Source organism: Xenopus tropicalis, chromosome 2, assembly GCF_000004195.4.
Source record: "Xenopus tropicalis strain Nigerian chromosome 2, UCB_Xtro_10.0, whole genome shotgun sequence".
NCBI lineage: Eukaryota > Metazoa > Chordata > Amphibia > Anura > Pipidae > Xenopus > Xenopus tropicalis.
In genome coordinates this window covers 171636657-171658767 of record NC_030678.2, presented here as the reverse complement: position 1 = coordinate 171658767, position 22111 = coordinate 171636657, and the positions used below count along the sequence as shown (strand labels likewise).

The window sequence follows — 22111 nt, the reverse complement described above, 5'->3', positions numbered from 1 at the left end:
GTATTTCTCCTCTGTTTGCATTTCCACCCTCTGAACAGGAACGTTCTGGGTCTACGATACCCCTATTCCGATACCCCTATTCCGATACCCCTATTCCCCCATACTGTACAGTGTAATATCCTAAAGGTGAAGCAGATTTTACAGGGGATGTTCACCTTAACGTTTATGTTGCTATAAGTGGACTTATTCTGAACAACCTTCTCAATTGGGCTTCATTCTTTGCATTATTATCTTCCTTTCTGCCTATTTCCAGTCATTGGCCCAAAGCAAACACAAAATAGCCTGGCTCGAAGAAGTAATTCATGTTTTTATTTAAAATGCGTATGTTTCTTTTCAGGGCCCCTCTACAATAATATTTATTGGCCTTTCCACGCTTTTGCCCTCCTTTCTGCCCCTCCCTCCTCCATCACTTTAGCCAGTACTTGGGTTTGCCTTCTCCATATTTGTTTTTCCATCTCCCCCTCTCCAATCCAGAGCCCCACGTAATGCTTGGAATTGTCTGTCACTTTCTGGAATATCTCCGTACAGACTGGCGCATTCGCTAATACGGCCCAACCCAACGGAACCTTTATCCTACACAGTCTCTTGGCTATGCCAATGTAGATCTCATCTTTGTTGGGGTTACCGGCCATTTGTGTCTCTTGTGAGCGACTGGATCACCCAGGGGTGCTTGGCTCGTGGCTTCTGCCCCCTCCTGGTGTATAGGCATCACCTGCCCCTCCAGGCGCAACCGCTTCAGCTCCAGCGGGCCCAGCTGTAAGTATTGCTTAAACATGGACAAAAGCACATTATTCACCGTTAATACCATTTTCTTCTCTTACTTATTATGCAGGGAGATGCTTTTACTATTGGCCAAGCCATATTCCTGCTATACAGATAGGCAGACTGGATTGGATTAGATGTATCTATGAACAGTATGTATCTATTTAATAATAAGTGTTGCTACACTAAACAATAACCTTTGTTTCAGATGTAAATACATTGGGCTACAGTGTTGCCCCCAGTAATAAGGTGCAGATATCTAGTAACAGCTTCTGTTTGTATGTTGGGGCCTCTATTCCTTTACCTGAAAGTCCTTTTCATCTTCATAGAGATGGTCACATTGGCTTGTGGGGTCAGCGTCTAACGGAGGCTTCTGATAGGTCAGTTTTTTCTCAATAGGGGCCAGAGTGGGGCTCCTGGACTCTAAAGCAAGATACACCCATGATGCACTCTGTCTATATATCGACTAAACAGTATAAATGTATTAGCCACTGCATGGAATGGGGGGGGGGGGGGGAGATCAATATGTATAAAGGGACTAAACAATGAATCCTTTGATCCTTCCAGACTAGAACATGCCAGGGGAACGCTTCAGGATTACATGCATTAAATGGGCTTTTACAGTGAGAGGCCAGAAGTTGGGATTCCCCCATGAATCAGTGGTGCTGGCAGATACATTAGACAGATTCAGGGAAGGGCTGGCTGCCATTTTAGCAGGGGAGAAAATACAGGGTAACTGAAATGAACTCTTTGTTCAAAGTGGATCCTGGGACTGGTCAGATTCTAATGACGCCGGCAATTAAGCTCATCCTAATGGCTGCGTTTGGTCATATTCAGTAGGGTTAGTAACACACAACTCCGGCCTCTCCCTATAAATAAATAACATCAGGATATATATAATTATCTGGGTACCTGTGCCATGCTGTGGCTTTGATATATCATGTTCTGATGGTGCAGCACTTGTAACTTCCATACCCAACACCTGGGTTAGAAATGTATTCCTGTAACATAAATACAGCTATATAAGCATAGGTACTCAATGTGCACAATTCAGCAGGAACAGCCCCCATAGCCTGTACAGAGAGATCCCATAAAACTATGGCACATAGGGATTCCCCTTAACTAAGCACAATTCAGCAGGAACAGCCCCCTAAGTTTGCTCATAGCCTGTACAGAGAGATACCATAAAACTATGGCAGCATAGGGATTCCCCTGTACTAAGCACAATTCAGCAGGAACAGCCCCCTAAGTTTGCTCATAGCCTGTACAGAGAGATACCATAAAGCTATGGCACATAGGGATTCCCCTGTACTAAGCACAATTCAGCAGGAACAGCCCCCTAAGTTTGCTCATAGCCTGTACAGAGAGATACCATAAAACTATGGCACATAGGGATTCCCCTGTACTAAGCACAATTCAGCAGGAACAGCCCCCTAAGTTTGCCCATAGCCTGTACAGAGAGATACCATAAAACTATGGCACATAGGGATTCCCCTGTACTAAGCACAATTCAGCAGGAACAGCCCCCTAAGTTTGCCCATAGCCTGTACAGAGAGATACCATAAAACTATGGCACATAGGGATTCCCCTGTACTAAGCACAATTCAGCAGGAACAGCCCCCTAAGTTTGCTCATAGCCTGTACAGAGAGATACCATAAAACTATGGCACATAGGGATTCCCCTGTACTAAGCACAATTCAGCAGGAACAGCCCCCTAAGTTTGCTCATAGCCTGTACAGAGAGATAACATAAAACTATGGCACATAGGGATTCCCCTGTACTAAGCACAATTCAGCAGGAACAGCCCCCTAAGTTTGCTCATAGCCTGTACAGAGAGATACCATAAAACTATGGCACATAGGGATTCCCCTGTACTAAGCACAATTCAGCAGGAACAGCCCCCTAAGTTTGCTCATAGCCTGTACAGAGAGATCCCATAAAACTATGGCAGCATAGGGATTCCCCTGTACTAAGCACAATTCAGCAGGAACAGCCCCCTAAGTTTGCCCATAGCCTGTACAGAGAGATACCATAAAACTATGGCAGCATAGTGATTCCCCTGTACTAAGCACAATTCAGCAGGAACAGCCCAAGTTTGCTAATAGCCTGGCAGCACCCCATGGAACCCTTGGCACAATCCTTAGTTGTTGGAATTTATGGATGTTATTTTAGTGACTTAGACTTTATTTTTCTTATTGTATTTACTTTTGGTTTTGCTATAACACTGTTATTCAGTCAGTGAGTGCTGATTTTTTCCCCTCATTGAAACCATAAAGTTGGCGCTGGGATACATTCTCTGGGTACAGCCTAACGGGGCTGGGGTGCATACTGTACCTGGATATATTCAGATCCTTTAGTCTGGATTCGAAAAGCTGATTTACACTCGCCAAATTGTCTTGTTCCAGCCTATGAACTGCCTGCTTCATATCATCAACATCTCTCCTGTATATGGCAACCTGAGGAACAGATCCAGATAGGGCTCAATAGAATAGCGCCATCACATGAGCAGGAACCCCCAGCATGTACTGTACTCACTGATACGGGGTAACTATGGGCTCATTTACTCAGTGTCAGCTACTAACACTCCATCAGAATGCTCTGTTATACAGATAGCTAGAATCTCAGCCATAAAGCAGGGCAGGACTGCTGCTTACAATGGGGGGGATCAGATAGGATCTGTGCCACTGTGACAGAATGCTCTGTTATACAGATAGCTAGAATCTCAGCCATAAAGCAGGGCAGGACTGCTGCTTACAATGGGGGGGATCAGATAGGATCTGTGCCACTGTGACAGAATGCTCTGTTATACAGATAGCTAGAATCTCAGCCATAAAGCAGGGCAGGACTGCTGCTTACAATGGGGGGATCAGATAGGATCTGTGCCACTGTGACAGAATGCTCTGTTATACAGATAGCTAGAATCTCAGCCATAAAGCAGGGCAGGACTGCTGCTTACAATGGGGGGATCAGATAGGATCTGTGCCACTGTGACAGAATGCTCTGTTATACAGATAGCTAGAATCTCAGCCATAAAGCAGGGCAGGACTGCTGCTTACAATGGGGGGGGGGGGATCAGATAGGATCTGTGCCACTGTGACAGAATGCTCTGTTATACAGATAGCTAGAATCTCAGCCATAAAGCAGGGCAGGACTGCTGCTTACAATGGGGGGGATCAGATAGGATCTGTGCCACTGTGACAGAATGCTCTGTTATACAGATAGCTAGAATCTCAGCCATAAAGCAGGCCAGGACTGCTGCTTACAATGGGGGGGATCAGATAGGATCTGTGCCACTGTGACAGAATGCTCTGTTATACAGATAGCTAGAATCTCAGCCATAAAGCAGGGCAGGACTGCTGCTTACAATGAGGGGATCAGATAGGATCTGTGCCACTGTGACAGAATGCTCTGTTATACAGATAGCTAGAATCTCAGCCATAAAGCAGGGCAGGACTGCTGCTTACAATGGGGGGATCAGATAGGATCTGTGCCACTGTGACAGAATGCTCTGTTATACAGATAGCTAGAATCTCAGCCATAAAGCAGGGCAGGACTGCTGCTTACAATGGGGGGATCAGATAGGATCTGTGCCACTGTGACAGAATGCTCTGTTATACAGATAGCTAGAATCTCAGCCATAAAGCAGGGCAGGACTGCTGCTTACAGTTTATAACATTGCTCGGGGGCACTATGGTTTAACCACAGCTCCCATGAAGCACTGCCTCCCAAACCAGATGTGTGGGCACCGTTACATTAATGGCGCGGGTACAGGAGGGGGCAGGGTGTATGCTGGTTGTGCCCACAGCCCCGGCGCCAGATTCTCTGCATAATGTTCTTTCCTGAAAATAAATTCACTGAGTAAAGATGTAATTTTCCCTTTAGTCAGTTATTTTCAGTTCCATGTTGGCCGCCCGCTCACTAAGCAGCTCTGTACGGCGCCACAAGGAATGGGCAGGGAATCTCCCCCCCGGGGGGGCAAATGTGTGAGCGGCAAAACTGGCACCAACCTCTCTCTTTAACCAGTCGTTTTCACTGATCTCTTTCCGGCTCTCCTCGTCCATGTCTTTAACTGCATTCTGGGAAATTAAAGGGGAAATAAAAAGGCTATTTATATACACGTTGGCCGGGGCACAGGCAGAACCGACATTTTTCTGGGGGGGGGGGGGGGGGGGGGGGGGCATTGTGAGCATCTTGTCAGCAAATTAAAGGGAAACTAACCCCATTAGCCAGTCTGTAAATGCCAGACATGATTTATAGGGCTTGTTTGCCTTTACATTAACTGTTATTATGATGTAAAGACTGATATTCTTGCAATTGGTCATTTTTTTTTTTTTTATTTGTGGTACCTGAATTATTTGCTTTATATTCACCAACTCGCCACTTTGGAATTGTAGCAGCTATATGGTTGCTAGGGTCCAAATGAAACTATGTAGATGCAGAGCAGGCACTCAGCAAGCAAGCACTCACTCAACAAACAGGCACTCAGTGAGCAGGCACTCACTCAACAAACAGGCACTCAGTGAGCAGGCACTCACTCAACAAACAGGCACTCAGTGAGCAGGCACTCACTCAACAAACAGGCACTCAGTGAGCAGGCACTCACTCAACAAACAGGCACTCAGTGAGCAGGCACTCACTCAACAAACAGGCACTCAGTGAGCAGGCACTCACTCAACAAACAGGCACTCAGTGAGCAGGCACTCACTCAACAAACAGGCACTCAGTGAGCAGGCACTCACTCAACAAACAGGCACTCAGTGAGCAGGCACTCACTCAACAGGCACTCAGTGAGCAGGCACTCAGTCAACAAACAGGCACTCAGTGAGCAGGCACTCACTCAACAAACAGGCACTCAGTGAGCAGGCACTCACTCAACAAACAGGCACTCAGTGAGCAGGCACTCAGTCAACAAACAGGCACTCAGTGAGCAGGCACTCACTCAACAAACAGGCACTCAGTGAGCAGGCACTCACTCAACAAACAGGCACTCACTCAACAAACAGGCACTCAGTCAACAAACAGGCACTCAGTCAACAAACAGGCACTCAGTGAGCAGGCACTCACTCAACAAACAGGCACTCAGTGAGCAGGCACTCACTCAACAAACAGGCACTCAGTGAGCAGGCACTCACTCAACAAACAGGCACTCAGCAGGCACTCAGCAGGCACTCACTCAACAAACAGGCACTCAGGCACTCACTCAACAAACAGGCAGTCAGCAGGCACTCACTCAACAAACAGGCACTCAGCAGGCACTCACTCAACAAACAGGCACTCAGCAGGCACTCACTCAAAAAACAGGCACTCAGCAGGCACTCACTCAACAAACAGGCACTCAGTGAGCAGGCACTCACTCAACAAACAGGCACTCAGTTAGCAGGCACTCACTCAACAAACAGGCACTCAGTGAGCAGGCACTCACTCAAAAAACAGGCACTCAGTGAGCAGGCACTCACTCAACAAACAGGCACTCAGTTAGCAGGCACTCACTCAACAAACAGGCACTCAGTGAGCAGGCACTCACTCAACAAACAGGCACTCACTCAACAAACAGGCACTCAGTGAGCAGGCACTCACTCAACAAACAGGCACTCAGTGAGCAGGCACTCACTCAACAAACAGGCACTCAGTGAGCAGGCACTCACTCAACAAACAGGCACTCAGTGAGCAGGCACTCACTCAACAAACAGGTACTCAGTGAGCAGGCACTCACTCAACAAACAGGTACTCAGTGAGCAGGCACTCACTCAACAAACAGGCACTCAGTGAGCAGGCACTCACTCAACAAACAGGCACTCAGTGAGCAGGCTTTCAAAACAGGCATTTTAATAACGAAGTATGTTTTACTTAAGGGCCTTTTCTAAGGTTTTCAGAATTGTTTAGGGTCCAAATGACTAACGAGCAGGCAGAAGTCCAATGAGAGATGGGTATATGAATAGGGGAGGGGCTGAATAGAAATATAAGGAATAAAAAGTAACAATAACAACAAAACTGGAGCCTCACAGAGCAATAGGGTTTGGCTGCCGGGGTCAGTGACCCCATTTGAAAGCTGGAAAGAGGCAGAAGAAGAAGGGAAATAATTCAGAAACAACAAAAATGAAGATCTGCTAAGCACTGACAATACCATACTAAAAGTTAACTCAAAGGTGAACTTCCCTTTTAACCTTCACCAGTAAAGACCTCCCCGCCCCCAGGGATTGGCTGGCAGCCAATAGGAACGTTACCTGTGTGGCTAGATCCTTCGTCTGCTCTATCAGCCTCTCCGTTTCTTTCCCAATTTGCAGTTTCGCCATCTCCAGGTTTTTGCTGAAATACCCTGTTTTAGGAACAACGAGAGAAATGAGCGGCCGGTTCTTCTGCCTTAACCCGTTACCCATAATGCAATGCTTCACCCTGAGGCTAAATATAATATATATAATAATATACCTAACCCATCATGGCTGCCATGCTAAGGACTGGCATTCAGTTCTCCTGTGGCATGAAGAACATGTGCAGCAGGGGATTCTGGGAGTGGCAGAATGGCTGCCCATCCCCATTTTAGTGGATACAAAGTTCTGCCACCTGATGTAGGAGCAAGGCTGAGGCATGCTGGGAGCTGTAGTCCAGAAATATCAGGGGTGTATTATTAAAGCTATATTAAACAATAACATTTTCCCCCAAATCTCCACAGCCAATGACTGCTTTAAAATGCGAACATTCCTCCAATGAGAATCCCAGCTGATCCGGCTCCCTGTTCTCTGGAGTTGGGAGCAATAAGCACAGTTTCCCAGCACTGAACAAGTCTGTCACTTTATCCCCATGTCTGATTCCTGTGCCATATAATGACGGGAAATGACATCATAATCTCTATATGTAAGGTACCAGCAAGATGCTGTGAATCCGTGTTCTCATTGGTCAATTCTTTTGCATTTATAATGAGGTTTTTTATTAGAATTCTCATTGGTGAATTTTCTTGCATCTATAATGATGTTTTTTGGCAGCTTCTATAGCAACACTAGGGGGCGCTGGCCCAGAACCCACACAGACCCGCTTTCCCAGCACACTGACCATTGATCTCATTGCAGCTCTGCTTCATGTCGGTTCTTTCCGCTTCCAGGAGAGAAATCTGTTTGGCGTGTTCCTTGCTCCCGAGGTTCTGGTACTCGGCCCAATAATCCCTCTCGGCCTCGCTCTCCCCAATCACCTTCTCCAGCTGGTTTATCCTTGAGGCAATCTCTGCAAGGCGCAAGGGTTATAGACAGGGGGACAAATTAATGGAAACACCTAAAGTTCCTACCTAGGTTCTAGCTGATCCAAACAGAACCCACTTTGTCCCTATGAGGCCTTAGTGATTAAACACATTGGTCTGGGGTCGTATCAGGTGGTGCAGCAGCCGGGTCCCCATGTCAGTGTTTGGGCCACAAAGGATATTGCCTCTCCTGATCTGGCTGTTGCTCCATTGTTTCTCAGGGAAGCGGCCATCTTGGCTCCTTACAAGTCTGGCCCTGTTGGCCCCCATCTCAGCCTGTATATTAGCAGATTCATTAGCCTCGTGCATGTCGTTAGTGTTAATGAGCTGTTCAGGTTATAAGATTTTCCCTTGTCTAGTGGGGCACCGGCTCTGCTTTCCAATACAGATCTAGAATTCCTGCCGTAAAGCAAGACTGAACTGCTGTTTGTGCTGGAAAGGAAGTAGAGACCAGGAAATGAAGTGCAAAGCAGTAAGACATCTATTCCCAGGACGACTCTATCACTATAAATACCCTGGAGGAGTCGTTCCTTCTGCCGGCAGAGCACCCACTTCTCCCCGAGAGCCGCGTCCACTTGCTCCCTGCTGATCTCCTCCTTATTGGCCATATCCTTCTCCAGCGCCTTGGCCTCGCTTAGCAGAGTCTTCACGTGACCCATCTGCTCCTCTTTCAGACGCTCGTTCTGTATTGATCAAGGGTGAGAATAGAGCTTCAACGGCCCTGGCTGGCAGGGAATGCTGGGAGTTGTACTCCAGAAATATCGGGGCCCCAGCAGCAGGAGACAGCACAATTCAGCAGGAACAGCCCCCTAAGTTTGCTCATAGCCTGTACAGAGAGATACCATAAAACTATGGCACATAGGGATTCCCCTGTACTAAGCACAATTCAGCAGGAACAGCCCCCTAAGTTTGCTCATAGCCTGTACAGAGAGATACCATAAAACTATGGCACATAGGGATTCCCCTGTACTAAGCACAATTCAGCAGGAACAGCCCCCTAAGTTTGCTCATAGCCTGTACAGAGAGATACCATAAAACTATGGCACATAGGGATTCCCCTGTTACTAAGCACAATTCAGCAGGAACAGCCCCCTAAGTTTGCTCATAGCCTGTACAGAGAGATCCCATAAAACTATGGCACATAGGGATTCCCCTGTACTAAGCACAATTCAGCAGGAACAGCCCCCTAAGTTTGCTCATAGCCTGTACAGAGAGATACCATAAAACTATGGCACATAGGGATTCCCCTGTACTAAACACAATTCAGCAGGAACAGCCCCCTAAGTTTGCTCATAGCCTGTACAGAGAGATACCATAAAACTATGGCACATAGGGATTCCCCTGTACTAAGCACAATTCAGCAGGAACAGCCCCCTAAGTTTGCTCATAGCCTGTACAGAGAGATACCATAAAACTATGGCACATAGGGATTCCCCTGTACTAAGCACAATTCAGCAGGAACAGCCCCCTAAGTTTGCTCATAGCCTGTACAGAGAGATACCATAAAACTATGGCACATAGGGATTCCCCTGTACTAAGCACAATTCAGCAGGAACAGCCCCCTAAGTTTGCTCATAGCCTGTACAGAGAGATACCATAAAACTATGGCACATAGGGATTCCCCTGTACTAAGCACAATTCAGCAGGAACAGCCCCCTAAGTTTGCTCATAGCCTGTACAGAGAGATACCATAAAACTATGGCACATAGGGATTCCCCTGTACTAAGCACAATTCAGCAGGAACAGCCCCCTAAGTTTGCTCATAGCCTGTACAGTTACTTAAAGCAACCAATCAAATTGTTTACTCTCATTTTCAACTTGTATAACGAGCAAAACTAATTGCTAATGAACACGGAACCTGTTCAGTTCCTACCGCTGTTAGTAAATGAGCCCTAAAAGAGAAATACATCCCTTTAACCCTTTGCATGCTATGAATCCTTCCGCCTTGTATGTACAGCATGAAATAGACTAAAGGGAAAGAACCCACGGCGGGGAATTAATTAATACCCATTGCCCCCCCCCCCCAGGAGTCACATTCCTTTAGCAGCCAAAGTGCCACATTAGGAAGTATCCGTAAGGCAAATAACTGCCAGATCTAACGAGGCTGCCGCCCTGTCCCCATAACCCTATGCAGCCGGGAAGGAAGAAGATCCATAATGGGGGGGGGGGGGCAGAGCCTGTTTCCTTCTATTTTTTATTCTATCTCAGCTCATTTACCCTTTATTCTGATCCCAATCCATCGCTAATTAAAAACCTGTGCCTAATTGCCCTACTTGGGGCGGGATCCAGCGGCCACGGATACTGCTATGGGATTAATTGGGCTGTTTCTGCTGGAATCATCTTTATTATGAAGGTCACTTACATATTAATATCCTCCCTGTAGCGGAAAGGGCAGATATCCCTCGTTACTGGGTGGGTTTGATCTTCCGTTCACTTGCATTTAATTATACAGTAATGGCACATATCTAATTATACACTCTTATAGCGGCCCTTATATATACAGGTATGGGACCCGGTATCCAGAATGCTTGGGACCTGGAGTATTCCAGATAAGGGGTCTTTCCATAATTTGGATCTCCTACCTTAAGTCTACTTGAAAAAGTACTTAAACAGTAATTAGATCCAATAGGGCAGTTCTGCCCCAATAAGGGGTAATTATATCTTAGTTGGGATCAAGTACAGGTACTGTTTTATTATTACAGAGAAAAGGGAATCATTTAACCATTAAATAAACCCAATAGGGCTGTTCTGCCCCCAATAAGGGGTAATTATATCTTAGTTGGGATCAAGTACAGGTACTGTTTTATTATTACAGAAAAAAGGGAATCATTTAACCATTAAATAAACCCAATAGGGCTGTTCTGCCCCCAATAAGGGGTAATTATATCTTAGTTGGGATCAAGTACAGGTACTGTTTTATTATTACAGAAAAAAGGGAATCATTTAACCATTAAATAAACCCAATAGGGCTGTTCTGCCCCAATAAGGGGTAATTATATCTTAGTTGGGATCAAGTACAGGTACTGTTTTATTATTACAGAGAAAAGGGAATCATTTAACCATGAAATAAACCCAATAGGACTGTTCTGCCCCAATAAGGGGTAATTATATCTTAGTTGGGATCAAGTACAGGTACTGTTTTATTATTACAGAGAAAAGGGAATCATTTAACCATTAAATAAACCCAATAGGGCTGTTCTGCCCCAATAAGGGGTAATTATATCTTAGTTGGGATCAAGTACAGGTACTGTTTTATTATTACAGAGAAAAGGGAATCATTTAACCATTAAATAAACCCAATAGGGCTGTTCTGCCCCAATAAGGGGTAATTATATCTTAGTTGGGATCAAGTACAGGTACTGTTTTATTATTACAGAGAAAAGGGAATCATTTAACCATTAAATAAACCCAATAGGGCTGTTCTGCCCCAATAAGGGGTAATTATATCTTAGTTGGGATCAAGTACAGGTACTGTTTTATTATTACAGAGAAAAGGGAATCATTTAACCATTAAATAAACCCAATAGGGCTGTTCTGTCCCCAATAAGGGGTAATTATATCTTAGTTGGGATCAAGTACAGGTACTGTTTTATTATTACAGAGAAAAGGGAATCATTTAACCATTAAATAAACCCAATAGGGCTGTTCTGCCCCCAATAAGGGGTAATTATATCTTAGTTGTGATCAATCTATGGGAGATGGCCTTTCCGTAATTCTGTACTTTCTGGATAATGGGTTTCCGGATAAGGGGTCCAATACCTGTATATGGTTTATACTACTTACCCTATTGCTCATTTTGGGGCAGTTAATGAAAGAGATAAATAACATACTTACACGTTCCTTATATCTCGCATTCTTATCTTCTATTTGCTTTAGCTCCGCCCTAAGTTCCTCTATGGCGCTTTCCCTCTTCTCGATCCTGGGAAGAGATTCAGAGCACATCCCATAAGGGCCATACAGTGTCCCAATCCCATAATCCTGCACTTCTTGCCTGTGGGCAGTAGCCTGTCTGTAATCACAGCAGCTAGATCTCGCTTATCTACATCCCCCTGTCATAGACTCCTTTAGGTCATATTCAGACCTTTAGACTATGGGGGCAATCTGCTCTGGGGTATAGTAGTGTGTCTGGGGAGGAATGCTGGTTTCATCGATGTCTGCAGCCTTTGCAGCATTGCCATATATCAAGGACTTTGTTTTACTTGAACTGCTCCACCTAGTGGGGGAATGCAGAATCCATTTATTGTTTGAATTAAATGTCTATACCTCAGAGACGGAACACCTCCGTACCTCCCTGCTGCGAGGCAAATTATACAGGCTTGTGGAGGAGCCATTAATAAGAAGCAATCTGATTGGCTCATAACTTGGGGCACTTACTGGTAAGCTAGGAGAGCTTCAGCAAAGGTCATTTTCTTTTCTCCCGTGGCGCTCGGCCCCCCGTTCTTTTTCTTCTTCCCTTTCTTCCCCATCTGGGCACAGCAACTGCAACAACTGTATCCAAAATCAGTCACGTATTTCTTATCTTCTACTTCTACTGAAAGAAAATGACATTCTAAGCAATTCCGAAATTTCTTAGTAGAACACTGTCCCAGTGGTTAGTAGGGTTGCCTTGCAGTTCTGAGGCCCTAGGTTCAATTCCAGCCAGAGGGAAGATAATTGCTTCTTTTCTGGAAAAACTACAGCAGTTCTGCCCTGCTTTATGGCTGAGATTCTAGCTATCTGTATAACAGAGCATTCTGTCACAGTGGCACAGATCCTATCTGATCCCCCCATTGTAAGCAGCAGTCCTGCCCTGCTTTATGGCTGAGATTCTAGCTATCTGTATAACAGAGCATTCTGTCACAGTGGCACAGATCCTATCTGATCCCCCCCCCCCATTGTAAGCAGCAGTCCTGCCCTGCTTTATGGCTGAGATTCTAGCTATCTTTATAACAGAGCATTCTGTCACAGTGGCACAGATCCTATCTGATCCCCCCATTGTAAGCAGCAGTCCTGCCCTGCTTTATGGCTGAGATTCTAGCTATCTGTATAACAGAGCATTCTGTCACAGTGGCACAGATCCTATCTGATCCCCCCCATTGTAAGCAGCAGTCCTGCCCTGCTTTATGGCTGAGATTCTAGCTATCTGTATAACAGAGCATTCTGTCACAGTGGCACAGATCCTATCTGATCCCCCCCCTCCCCCCCCATTGTAAGCAGCAGTCCTGCCCTGCTTTATGGCTGAGATTCTAGCTATCTGTATAACAGAGCATTCTGTCACAGTGGCACAGATCCTATCTGATCCCCCCATTGTAAGCAGCAGTCCTGCCCTGCTTTATGGCTGAGATTCTAGCTATCTGTATAACAGAGCATTCTGTCACAGTGGCACAGATCCTATCTGATCCCCCCATTGTAAGCAGCAGTCCTGCCCTGCTTTATGGCTGAGATTCTAGCTATCTGTATAACAGAGCATTCTGTCACAGTGGCACAGATCCTATCTGATCCCCCCATTGTAAGCAGCAGTCCTGCCCTGCTTTATGGCTGAGATTCTAGCTATCTGTATAACAGAGCATTCTGTCACAGTGGCACAGATCCTATCTGACCCCCCCCCATTGTAAGCAGCAGTCCTGCCCTGCTTTATGGCTGAGATTCTAGCTATCTGTATAACAGAGCATTCTGTCACAGTGGCACAGATCCTATCTGATCCCCCCATTGTAAGCAGCAGTCCTGCCCTGCTTTATGGCTGAGATTCTAGCTATCTGTATAACAGAGCATTCTGTCACAGTGGCACAGATCCTATCTGATCCCCCCATTGTAAGCAGCAGTCCTGCCCTGCTTTATGGCTGAGATTCTAGCTATCTGTATAACAGAGCATTCTGTCACAGTGGCACAGATCCTATCTGATCCCCCCCATTGTAAGCAGCAGTCCTGCCCTGCTTTATGGCTGAGATTCTAGCTATCTGTATAACAGAGCATTCTGTCACAGTGGCACAGATCCTATCTGATCCCCCCCACTGTAAGCAGCAGTCCTGCTCTGCTTTATGGCTGAGATTCTAGCTATCTGTATAACAGAGCATTCTGTCACAGTGGCACAGATCCTATCTGATCCCCCCCCATTGTAAGCAGCAGTCCTGCCCTGCTTTATGGCTGAGATTCTAGCTATCTGTATAACAGAGCATTCTGTCACAGTGGCACAGATCCTATCTGATCCCCCCCACTGTAAGCAGCAGTCCTGCTCTGCTTTATGGCTGAGATTCTAGCTATCTGTATAACAGAGCATTCTGTCACAGTGGCACAGATCCTATCTGATCCCCCCCATTGTAAGCAGCAGTCCTGCCCTGCTTTATGGCTGAGATTCTAGCTATCTGTATAACAGAGCATTCTGTCACAGTGGCACAGATCCTATCTGATCCCCCCCATTGTAAGCAGCAGTCCTGCCCTGCTTTATGGCTGAGATTCTAGCTATCTGTATAACAGAGCATTCTGTCACAGTGGCACAGATCCTATCTGATCCCCCCATTGTAAGCAGCAGTCCTGCCCTGCTTTATGGCTAAGATAGCCTAAACCTCACAGGGAGATATTATTTACTTTATGATTGCTTCCTAGCTAGACACTGGTACCCGGCCATTACAGCTGGTTATGTATAAGGCTGATGATTTCTATGAGGACTGTCAGTGGGTTTCAGCCCAATATATGAAGGACACTGCAAGGAAAGAAAATCGTTTAATGAAAGCAAATAAAAGTCTGTGCAGTTTGGCAGCTCCGTGGGAGTGGGGGGAGCAGCTGAGCCGACAGGAAGAGAAGTCATTTCCCCCCCAATGTGATGCCAATAGAAATACATGGGACTCTTGTTCCTGCCGTTCCCACTGCTGCTCCATTACAGGAGGTCTGACATTCAACTGGGGGAACTGCTGGTTCAATGGGGCTTTTCATTGGCGCTGGGCTCAGAACACAGGCAGTCTCAGGATGAGCGAATGGATCTGCGCGGGAAAGTCAGCGTCCCTGTCAGATTGGATAAAGCGCTGCAAAGGGAATGAATGATCCATAGTTCTACTCTGAGCATCTGGATCTCTACACAGTGTATATAGAGGGGACACAAGCCTTATTTATAACAAGGATTTGTATCTTATCTTATTGTGTGCCCAGAACATTCCTTCTCTGTATATTTGTATTTATACATATGGGTAGGAGGTGCCATAGTGTTTCCCTTAGACAGTACAGTATGGGGGTACAGCTTATTGTGTGCCCAGAACATTCCTTCTCTGTATATTTGTATTTATACATATGGGTAGGGGGTGCCATAGTGTTTCCCTTAGACAGTACAGTATGGGGGTACAGCTTATTGTGTGCCCAGAACATTCCTTCTCTGTATATTTGTATTTATACATATGGGTAAGGGGTGCCATAGTGTTTCCCTTAGACAGTACAGTATGGGGGTACAGCTTATTGTGTGCCCAGAACATTCCTTTTCTGTATATTTTTATTTATACATATGGGTAGGGGGTGCCATAGTGTTTCCCTTAGACAGTACAGTATGGGGGTACAGCTTGTGTGCCCATAACATTCCTTCTCTGTATATTTGTATTTATACATATGGGTAGGAGGTGCCATAGTGTTTCCCTTAGACAGTACAGTATGGGGGTACAGCTTGTGTGCCCAGAACATTCCTTCTCTGTATATTTGTATTTATACATATGGGTAGGGGGTGCCATAGTGTTTCCCTTAGACAGTACAGTATGGGGGTACAGCTTATTGTGTGCCCAGAGCATTCCTTCTCTGTATATTTGTATTTATACATATGGGTAGGAAGTGCCATAGTGTTTCCCTTAGACAGTACAGTATGGGGGTACAGCTTATTGTGTGCCCAGAGCATTCCTTCTCTGTATATTTGTATTTATACATATGGGTAGGAAGTGCCATAGTGTTTCCCTTAGACAGTACAGTATGGGGGTACAGCTTATTGTGTGCCCAGAACATTCCTTCTCTGTATATTTGTATTTATACATATGGGTAGGGGGTGCCATAGTGTTTCCCTTAGACAGTACAGTATGGGGGTACAGCTTATTGTGTGCCCAGAACATTCCTTCTCTGTATATTTGTATTTATACATATGGGTAGGGGGCGCCATAGTGTTTCCCTTAGACAGTACAGTATGGGGGTACAGCTTGTGTGCCCAGAACATTCCTTCTCTGTATATTTGTATTTATACATATGGGTAGGGGGTGCCATAGTGTTTCCCTTAGACAGTACAGTATGGGGTACAGCTTGTGTGCCCAGAACATTCCCTCTCTGTATATTTGTATTTATACATATGGGTAGGGGGTGCCATAGTGTTTCCCTTAGACAGTACAGTATGGGGGTACAGCTTATTGTGTGCCCAGAACATTCCTTCTCTGTATATTTGTATTTATACATATGGGTAGGGGGTGCCATAGTGTTTCCCTTAGACAGTACAGTATGGGGGTACAGCTTATTGTGTGCCCAGAACATTCCCTCTCTGTATATTTGTATTTATACATATGGGTAGGAGGTGCCATAGTGTTTCCCTTAAACAACCTGATGACCCAGATGCCTTGGCTGCCAGAACCTGTTGGCCCAGCCCTGAGTAATTCAGTGCTAATTACGCTATACGGCTCCTATCAGACTTTACACACTGCAAGCCCCTTCATATATCGGACCCCCTGCTTTGTAACCAGAGATAGAGAGGTGATGCACAGATGTTGCATTAGGGCACAGCTCCCCCTAGTGGTAGTGTTTGAGCACAACATATCTAATGTACAACATGTGACATGTAAGTTAAACATGTAATAGTCAAGTTCCCCTTTAATATGATGGTGCTACAGAAACCAATGGGGTTTAATTATATTCTAAACTCTGCCTTTATCAGTGGTGTATCTAGGAGTTACCCCCATAGTTACCCCTAGCTGCCATAGTCTGCCCCCCTCCCCACCCTGTTAATGGTTCCTCCCTATCTCTGGAGGCAAAGTAGAGAATCCATTGAAACTCCAGGAAGAACCAGTGCGCAAAGTAACAAAAATAGTCAGCAAAATCATTTTTTTTATCAGAAATCCCGGAAACCGACAGAGAATAAACAGGTATGAGGATATTTACCCACCGTGCTCTGCGGCCCCTCCGCTCTCTCGCAAACAATCACTGCGAATCACAACGTCCGTCTGTTACCCTGGCAACGGCAACGCCCCCAGGGACTGGTCTGCAGCCACAAACCCGGCAGCCTTAATCTCCTTCGGTTACACAGCGACACCTGCTGGTCACCCTCAGTATAACGTTACTTTAGGTATGACAGCAAATTATCGCCTTTGCTAATATATATCTACATTACAGTAATAGAATGTTGTCAGTTATTATTACAGTAATAATCAGAATAATGCCATATATTGTTTCTTATCTGTAACCAGCATAGGAATGCAAACCGTGACATGAATGAATAGAATTAGACATACACACTATTGGCCGCTATACGATTTACTTTTCATTAAGCCCCTCCCCTTTAGTGCTCTTATATTTGGGGCTGCTCCAAGATTAACAGGGGGCTTGTAGGCTTTAGTCCTGGAGTTATAGGTGCAACTAACACTGCTCCGATAAACTTCAATCACACTTTACTGCTGCGCTGCAAGTTGGAGTGATATCCCCCCCCCCTCACCCCCAGCAGCCGATCAGCAGAACAATGGGAAGGGAGCAAGATAGCAGCTCCCAGTAGGTATCAGAATAGCACTCAATAGTAAGAAATCCAAGTCCGGCTTGGGACTCATCCAGTTACATGGGAGTAGGAGAAACAATAGGTTAGCAGTGTCATTTAGAAATAAAAAGTACCCCATGAAACAAAAGCATCAACTCTCCTGTGTAATTCTCTGTCAGTCTGCAGGCTGAGTTATACAGGGAACTCTGAGTATCACTCATGTATTATAAGGGATAATGTACCCCCTACTGTAAATGATAAGGATATTAGCAGTCACTGAGGGGTTCTGTGCCCATATAAAGGCACAAGGCTGCAGGCTGAGTTATACAGGGAACTCTGAGTATCACTCATGTATTATAAGGGATAATGTACCCCCTACTGTAAATGATAAGGATATTAGCAGTCACTGAGGGGTTCTGTGCCCATATAAAGGCACAAGGCTGCAGGCTGAGTTATACAGGGAACTCTGAGTATCACTCATGTATTATAAGGGATAATGTACCCCCTACTGTAAATGATAAGGATATTAGCAGTCACTGAGGGGTTCTGTGCCCATATAAAGGCACAAGGCTGCAGGCTGAGTTATACAGGGAACTCTGAGTATCACTCATGTATTATAAGGGATACTGTACCCCCTACTGTAAATGATAAGGATATTAGCAGTCACTGAGGGGTTCTGTGCCCATATAAAGGCACAAGGCTGCAGGCTGAGTTATACAGGGAACTCTGAGTATCACTCATGTATTATAAGGGATAATGTACCCCCTACTGTAAATGATAAGGATATTAGCAGTCACTGAGGGGTTCTGTACCCATATAAAGGCACAAGGCTGCAGGCTGAGTTATACAGGGAACTCTGAGTATCACTCATGTATATAAGGGATAATGTACCCCCTACTGTAAATGATAAGGATATTAGCAGTCACTGAGGGGTTCTGTGCCCATATAAAGGCACAAGGCTGCAGGCTGAGTTATACAGGGAACTCTTGAGTATCACTCATGTATTATAAGGGATAATGTACCCCCTACTGTAAATGATAAGGATATTAGCAGTCACTGAGGGGTTCTGTGCCCATATAAAGGCACAAGGCTGCAGGCTGAGTTATACAGGGAACTCTGAGTATCACTCATGTATTATAAGGGATAATGTACCCCCTACTGTAAATGATAAGGATATTAGCAGTCACTGAGGGGTTCTGTGCCCCCCATATAAAGGCACAAGGCTGCAGGCTGAGTTATACAGGGAACTCTGAGTATCACTCATGTATTATAAGGGATAATGTACCCCCTACTGTAAATGATAAGGATATTAGCAGTCACTGAGGGGTTCTGTGCCCCCCATATAAAGGCACAAGGCTGCAGGCTGAGTTATACAGGGAACTCTGAGTATCACTCATGTATTATAAGGGATAATGTACCCCCTACTGTAAATGATAAGGATATTAGCAGTCACTGAGGGGTTCCCATATAAAGGCACAAGGCTGTCAAGTATCTGTCAAAAATGCTGGGTCAGTGATAGCAGCACCTAAGGGCAGTTTGGGTTCCTGACCTGCAATGCAGAAACACTGTACAAAAGCTGTGTAAGTGTCAGGATAGTCTCACATTTTTAACATATTATTTTATAACAAATCTAGGAAACTCCTACATTCTACCCCTAGGGGGCGCTGTGATTACACCTCCTACTGGCCATGCAGCTGCTTCTTTGTTTATTTATATAGCAGCACAAGTGCTTTTCAAGGTGGAAACACATAAGTTTAGCAGTTTCAATACACAGCTGACATGGTATCTCTGCCCCAAAGAGCTTACAATCTAAGGTCCCTATCACATTCCCATCAGCCCCTGCCCCAGTGAGCTTACAATCTAAGGTCCCTATCACATTCCCATCAGTCCCTGCCCCAGTGAGCTTACAGTCTAAGGTCCCTATCCCATTCCCATCAGTCCCTGCCCCAGTGAGCTTACAATCTAAGGTCCCTATCACATTCCCATCAGTCCCTGCCCCAGTGAGCTTACAATCTAAGGTCCCTATCACATTCCCATCAGTCCCTGCCCCAGTGAGCTTACAGTCTAAGGTCCCTATCACATTCCCATCAGTCCCTGCCCCAGTGAGCTTACAGTCTAAGGTCCCTATCACATTCCCATCAGCCCCTGCCCCAGTGAGCTTACAGTCTAAGGTCCCTATCACATTCCCATCAGTCCCTGCCCCAGTGAGCTTACAATCTAAGGTCCCTATCCCATTCCCATCAGTCCCTGCCCCAGTGAGCTTACAATCTAAGGTCCCTATCACATTCCCATCAGTCCCTGCCCCAGTGAGCTTACAATCTAAGGTCCCTATCCCATTCCCATCAGTCCCTGCCCCAGTGAGCTTACAATCTAAGGTCCCTATCACATTCCCATCAGCCCCTGCCCCAGTGAGCTTACAATCTAAGGTCCCTATCACATTCCCATCAGTCCCTGCCCCAGTGAGCTTACAATCTAAGGCCCCTATCCCATTCCCATCAGTCCCTGCCCCAGTGAGCTTACAATCTAAGGTCCCTATCACATTCCCATCAGTCCCTGCCCCAGGGAGCTTACAATCTAAGGTCCCTATCCCATTCCCATCACTCCCTGCCCCAGTGAGCTTACAATCTAAGGTCCCTATCCCATTCCCATCAGTCCCTGCCCCAGTGAGCTTACAATCTAAGGTCCCTATCACATTCCCATCAGCCCCTGCCCCAGTGAGCTTACAATCTAAGGTCCCTATCACATTCCCATCAGTCCCTGCCCCGGTGAGCTTACAATCTAAGGTCCCTATCCCATTCCCATCACTCCCTGCCCCAGTGAGCTGACAATCTAAGGTCCCTATCACATTCCCATCAGTCCCTGCCCCAGTGGAGCTTACAATCTAAGGTCCCTATCCCATTCCCATCAGTCCCTGCCCCAGTGAGCTTACAATCTAAGGTCCCTATCCCATTCCCATCAGCCCCTGCCCCAGTGAGCTTACAATCTAAGGTCCCTATCCCATTCCCATCAGCCCCTGCCCCAGTGAGTTTACAATCTAAGGTCCCTATCCCATTCCCATCAGTCCCTGCCCCAGTGAGTTTACAATCTAAGGTCCCTATCACATTCCCATCAGTCCCTGCCCCAGTGAGCTTACAATCTAAGGTCCCTATCCCATTCCCATCAGTCCCTGCCCCAGTGGAGCTTACAATCTAAGGTCCCTATCCCATTTCCATCAGTCCCTGCCCCAGTGAGCTTACAATCTAAGGTCCCTATCCCATTCCCATCAGTCCCTGCCCCAGTGAGCTTACAATCTAAGGTCCCTATCCCATTCCCATCAGTCCCTGCCCCAGTGGAGCTTACAATCTAAGGTCCCTATCCCATTCCATCAGTCCCTGCCCCAGTGAGCTTACAATCTAAGGTCCCTATCACATTCCCATCAGTCCCTGCCCCAGTGAGCTTACAATCTAAGGTCCCTATCACATTCCCATCAGTCCCTGCCCCAGTGGAGCTTACAATCTAAGGTCCCTATCACATTCCCATCAGTCCCTGCCCCAGTGAGCTTACAATCTAAGGTCCCTATCACATTCCCATCAGTCCCTGCCCCAGTGGAGCTTACAATCTAAGGTCCCTATCACATTCCCATCAGCCCCTGCCCCAGTGAGCTTACAATCTAAGGTCCCTATCACATTCCCATCAGTCCCTGCCCCAGTGAGCTTACAATCTAAGGTCCCTATCACATTCCCATCAGTCCCTGCCCCAGTGGAGCTTACAATCTAAGGTCCCTATCACATTCCCATCAGTCCCTGCCCAGTGAGCTTACAATCTAAGGTCCCTATCACATTCCCATCAGTCCCTGCCCCAGTGGAGCTTACAATCTAAGGTCCCTATCACATTCCCATCAGTCCCTGCCCCAGTGAGCTTACAATCTAAGGTCCCTATCACATTCCCATCAGTCCCTGCCCCAGTGAGCTTACAATCTAAGGTCCCTATCACATTCCCATCAGTCCCTGCCCCAGTGAGCTTACAATCTAAGGTGCCTATCACATTCCCATCAGTCCCTGCCCCAGTGAGCTTACAATGTAAGGTCCCTATCACATTCCCATCAGCCCCTGCCCCAGTGGAGCTTACAATCTAAGGTCCCTATCACATTCCCATCAGTCCCTGCCCCAGTGAGCTTACAATCTAAGGTCCCTATCACATTCCCATCAGCCCCTGCCCCAGTGAGCTTACAATCTAAGGTCCCTATCCCATTCCCATCAGTCCCTGCCCCAGTGAGCTTACAATCTAAGGTCCCTATCCCATTCCCATCAGTCCCTGCCCCAGTGAGCTTACAATCTAAGGTCCCTATCCCATTCCCATCAGTCCCTGCCCCAGTGAGCTTACAATCTAAGGCCCCTATCACATTCCCATCAGCCCCTGCCCCAGTGAGCTTACAATCTAAGGCCCCTATCACATTCCCATCAGCCCC

The 22111-nt window shown here is 46.2% G+C and overlaps 1 protein-coding gene across 1 annotated transcript; it reads right to left on the bottom strand.

Moving 5' to 3' along the window:
- Positions 1 to 287: 287 nt before the first annotated feature.
- On the bottom strand, positions 288 to 17118 carry ccdc83 (coiled-coil domain containing 83). Its single transcript, XM_031897358.1, has 11 exons — positions 17083 to 17118; positions 12366 to 12522; positions 11826 to 11910; positions 8506 to 8674; positions 7811 to 7978; positions 6988 to 7079; positions 4771 to 4839; positions 3098 to 3219; positions 1675 to 1763; positions 1067 to 1185; positions 288 to 766 (listed from the first exon to the last, which is right to left on the bottom strand). Exons 2-11 carry the CDS (start codon positions 12455 to 12457, stop codon positions 590 to 592), a joined length of 1182 nt encoding a protein of 393 aa, XP_031753218.1. The 5' UTR covers positions 12458 to 12522; positions 17083 to 17118; the 3' UTR covers positions 288 to 589.
- Positions 17119 to 22111: the final 4993 nt, after the last annotated feature.

Bases quoted from the DNA above. Each gene is read 5' to 3' on its own strand.
- ccdc83 (XM_031897358.1), bottom strand. From the start codon at position 12,457: ATGGGGAAGAAAGGGAAGAAGAAAAAGAACGGGGGGCCGAGCGCCACG. The intron at 8,675-11,825 runs GTAAGTATGTTA...TGATCAATACAG, and splicing joins ATGCGAGATATAAGGAACGT to AACGAGCGTCTGAAAGAGGA. The intron at 767-1,066 runs GTAAAGGAATAG...TCCATGTTTAAG, and splicing joins AAGATGAAAAGGACTTTCAG to CAATACTTACAGCTGGGCCC.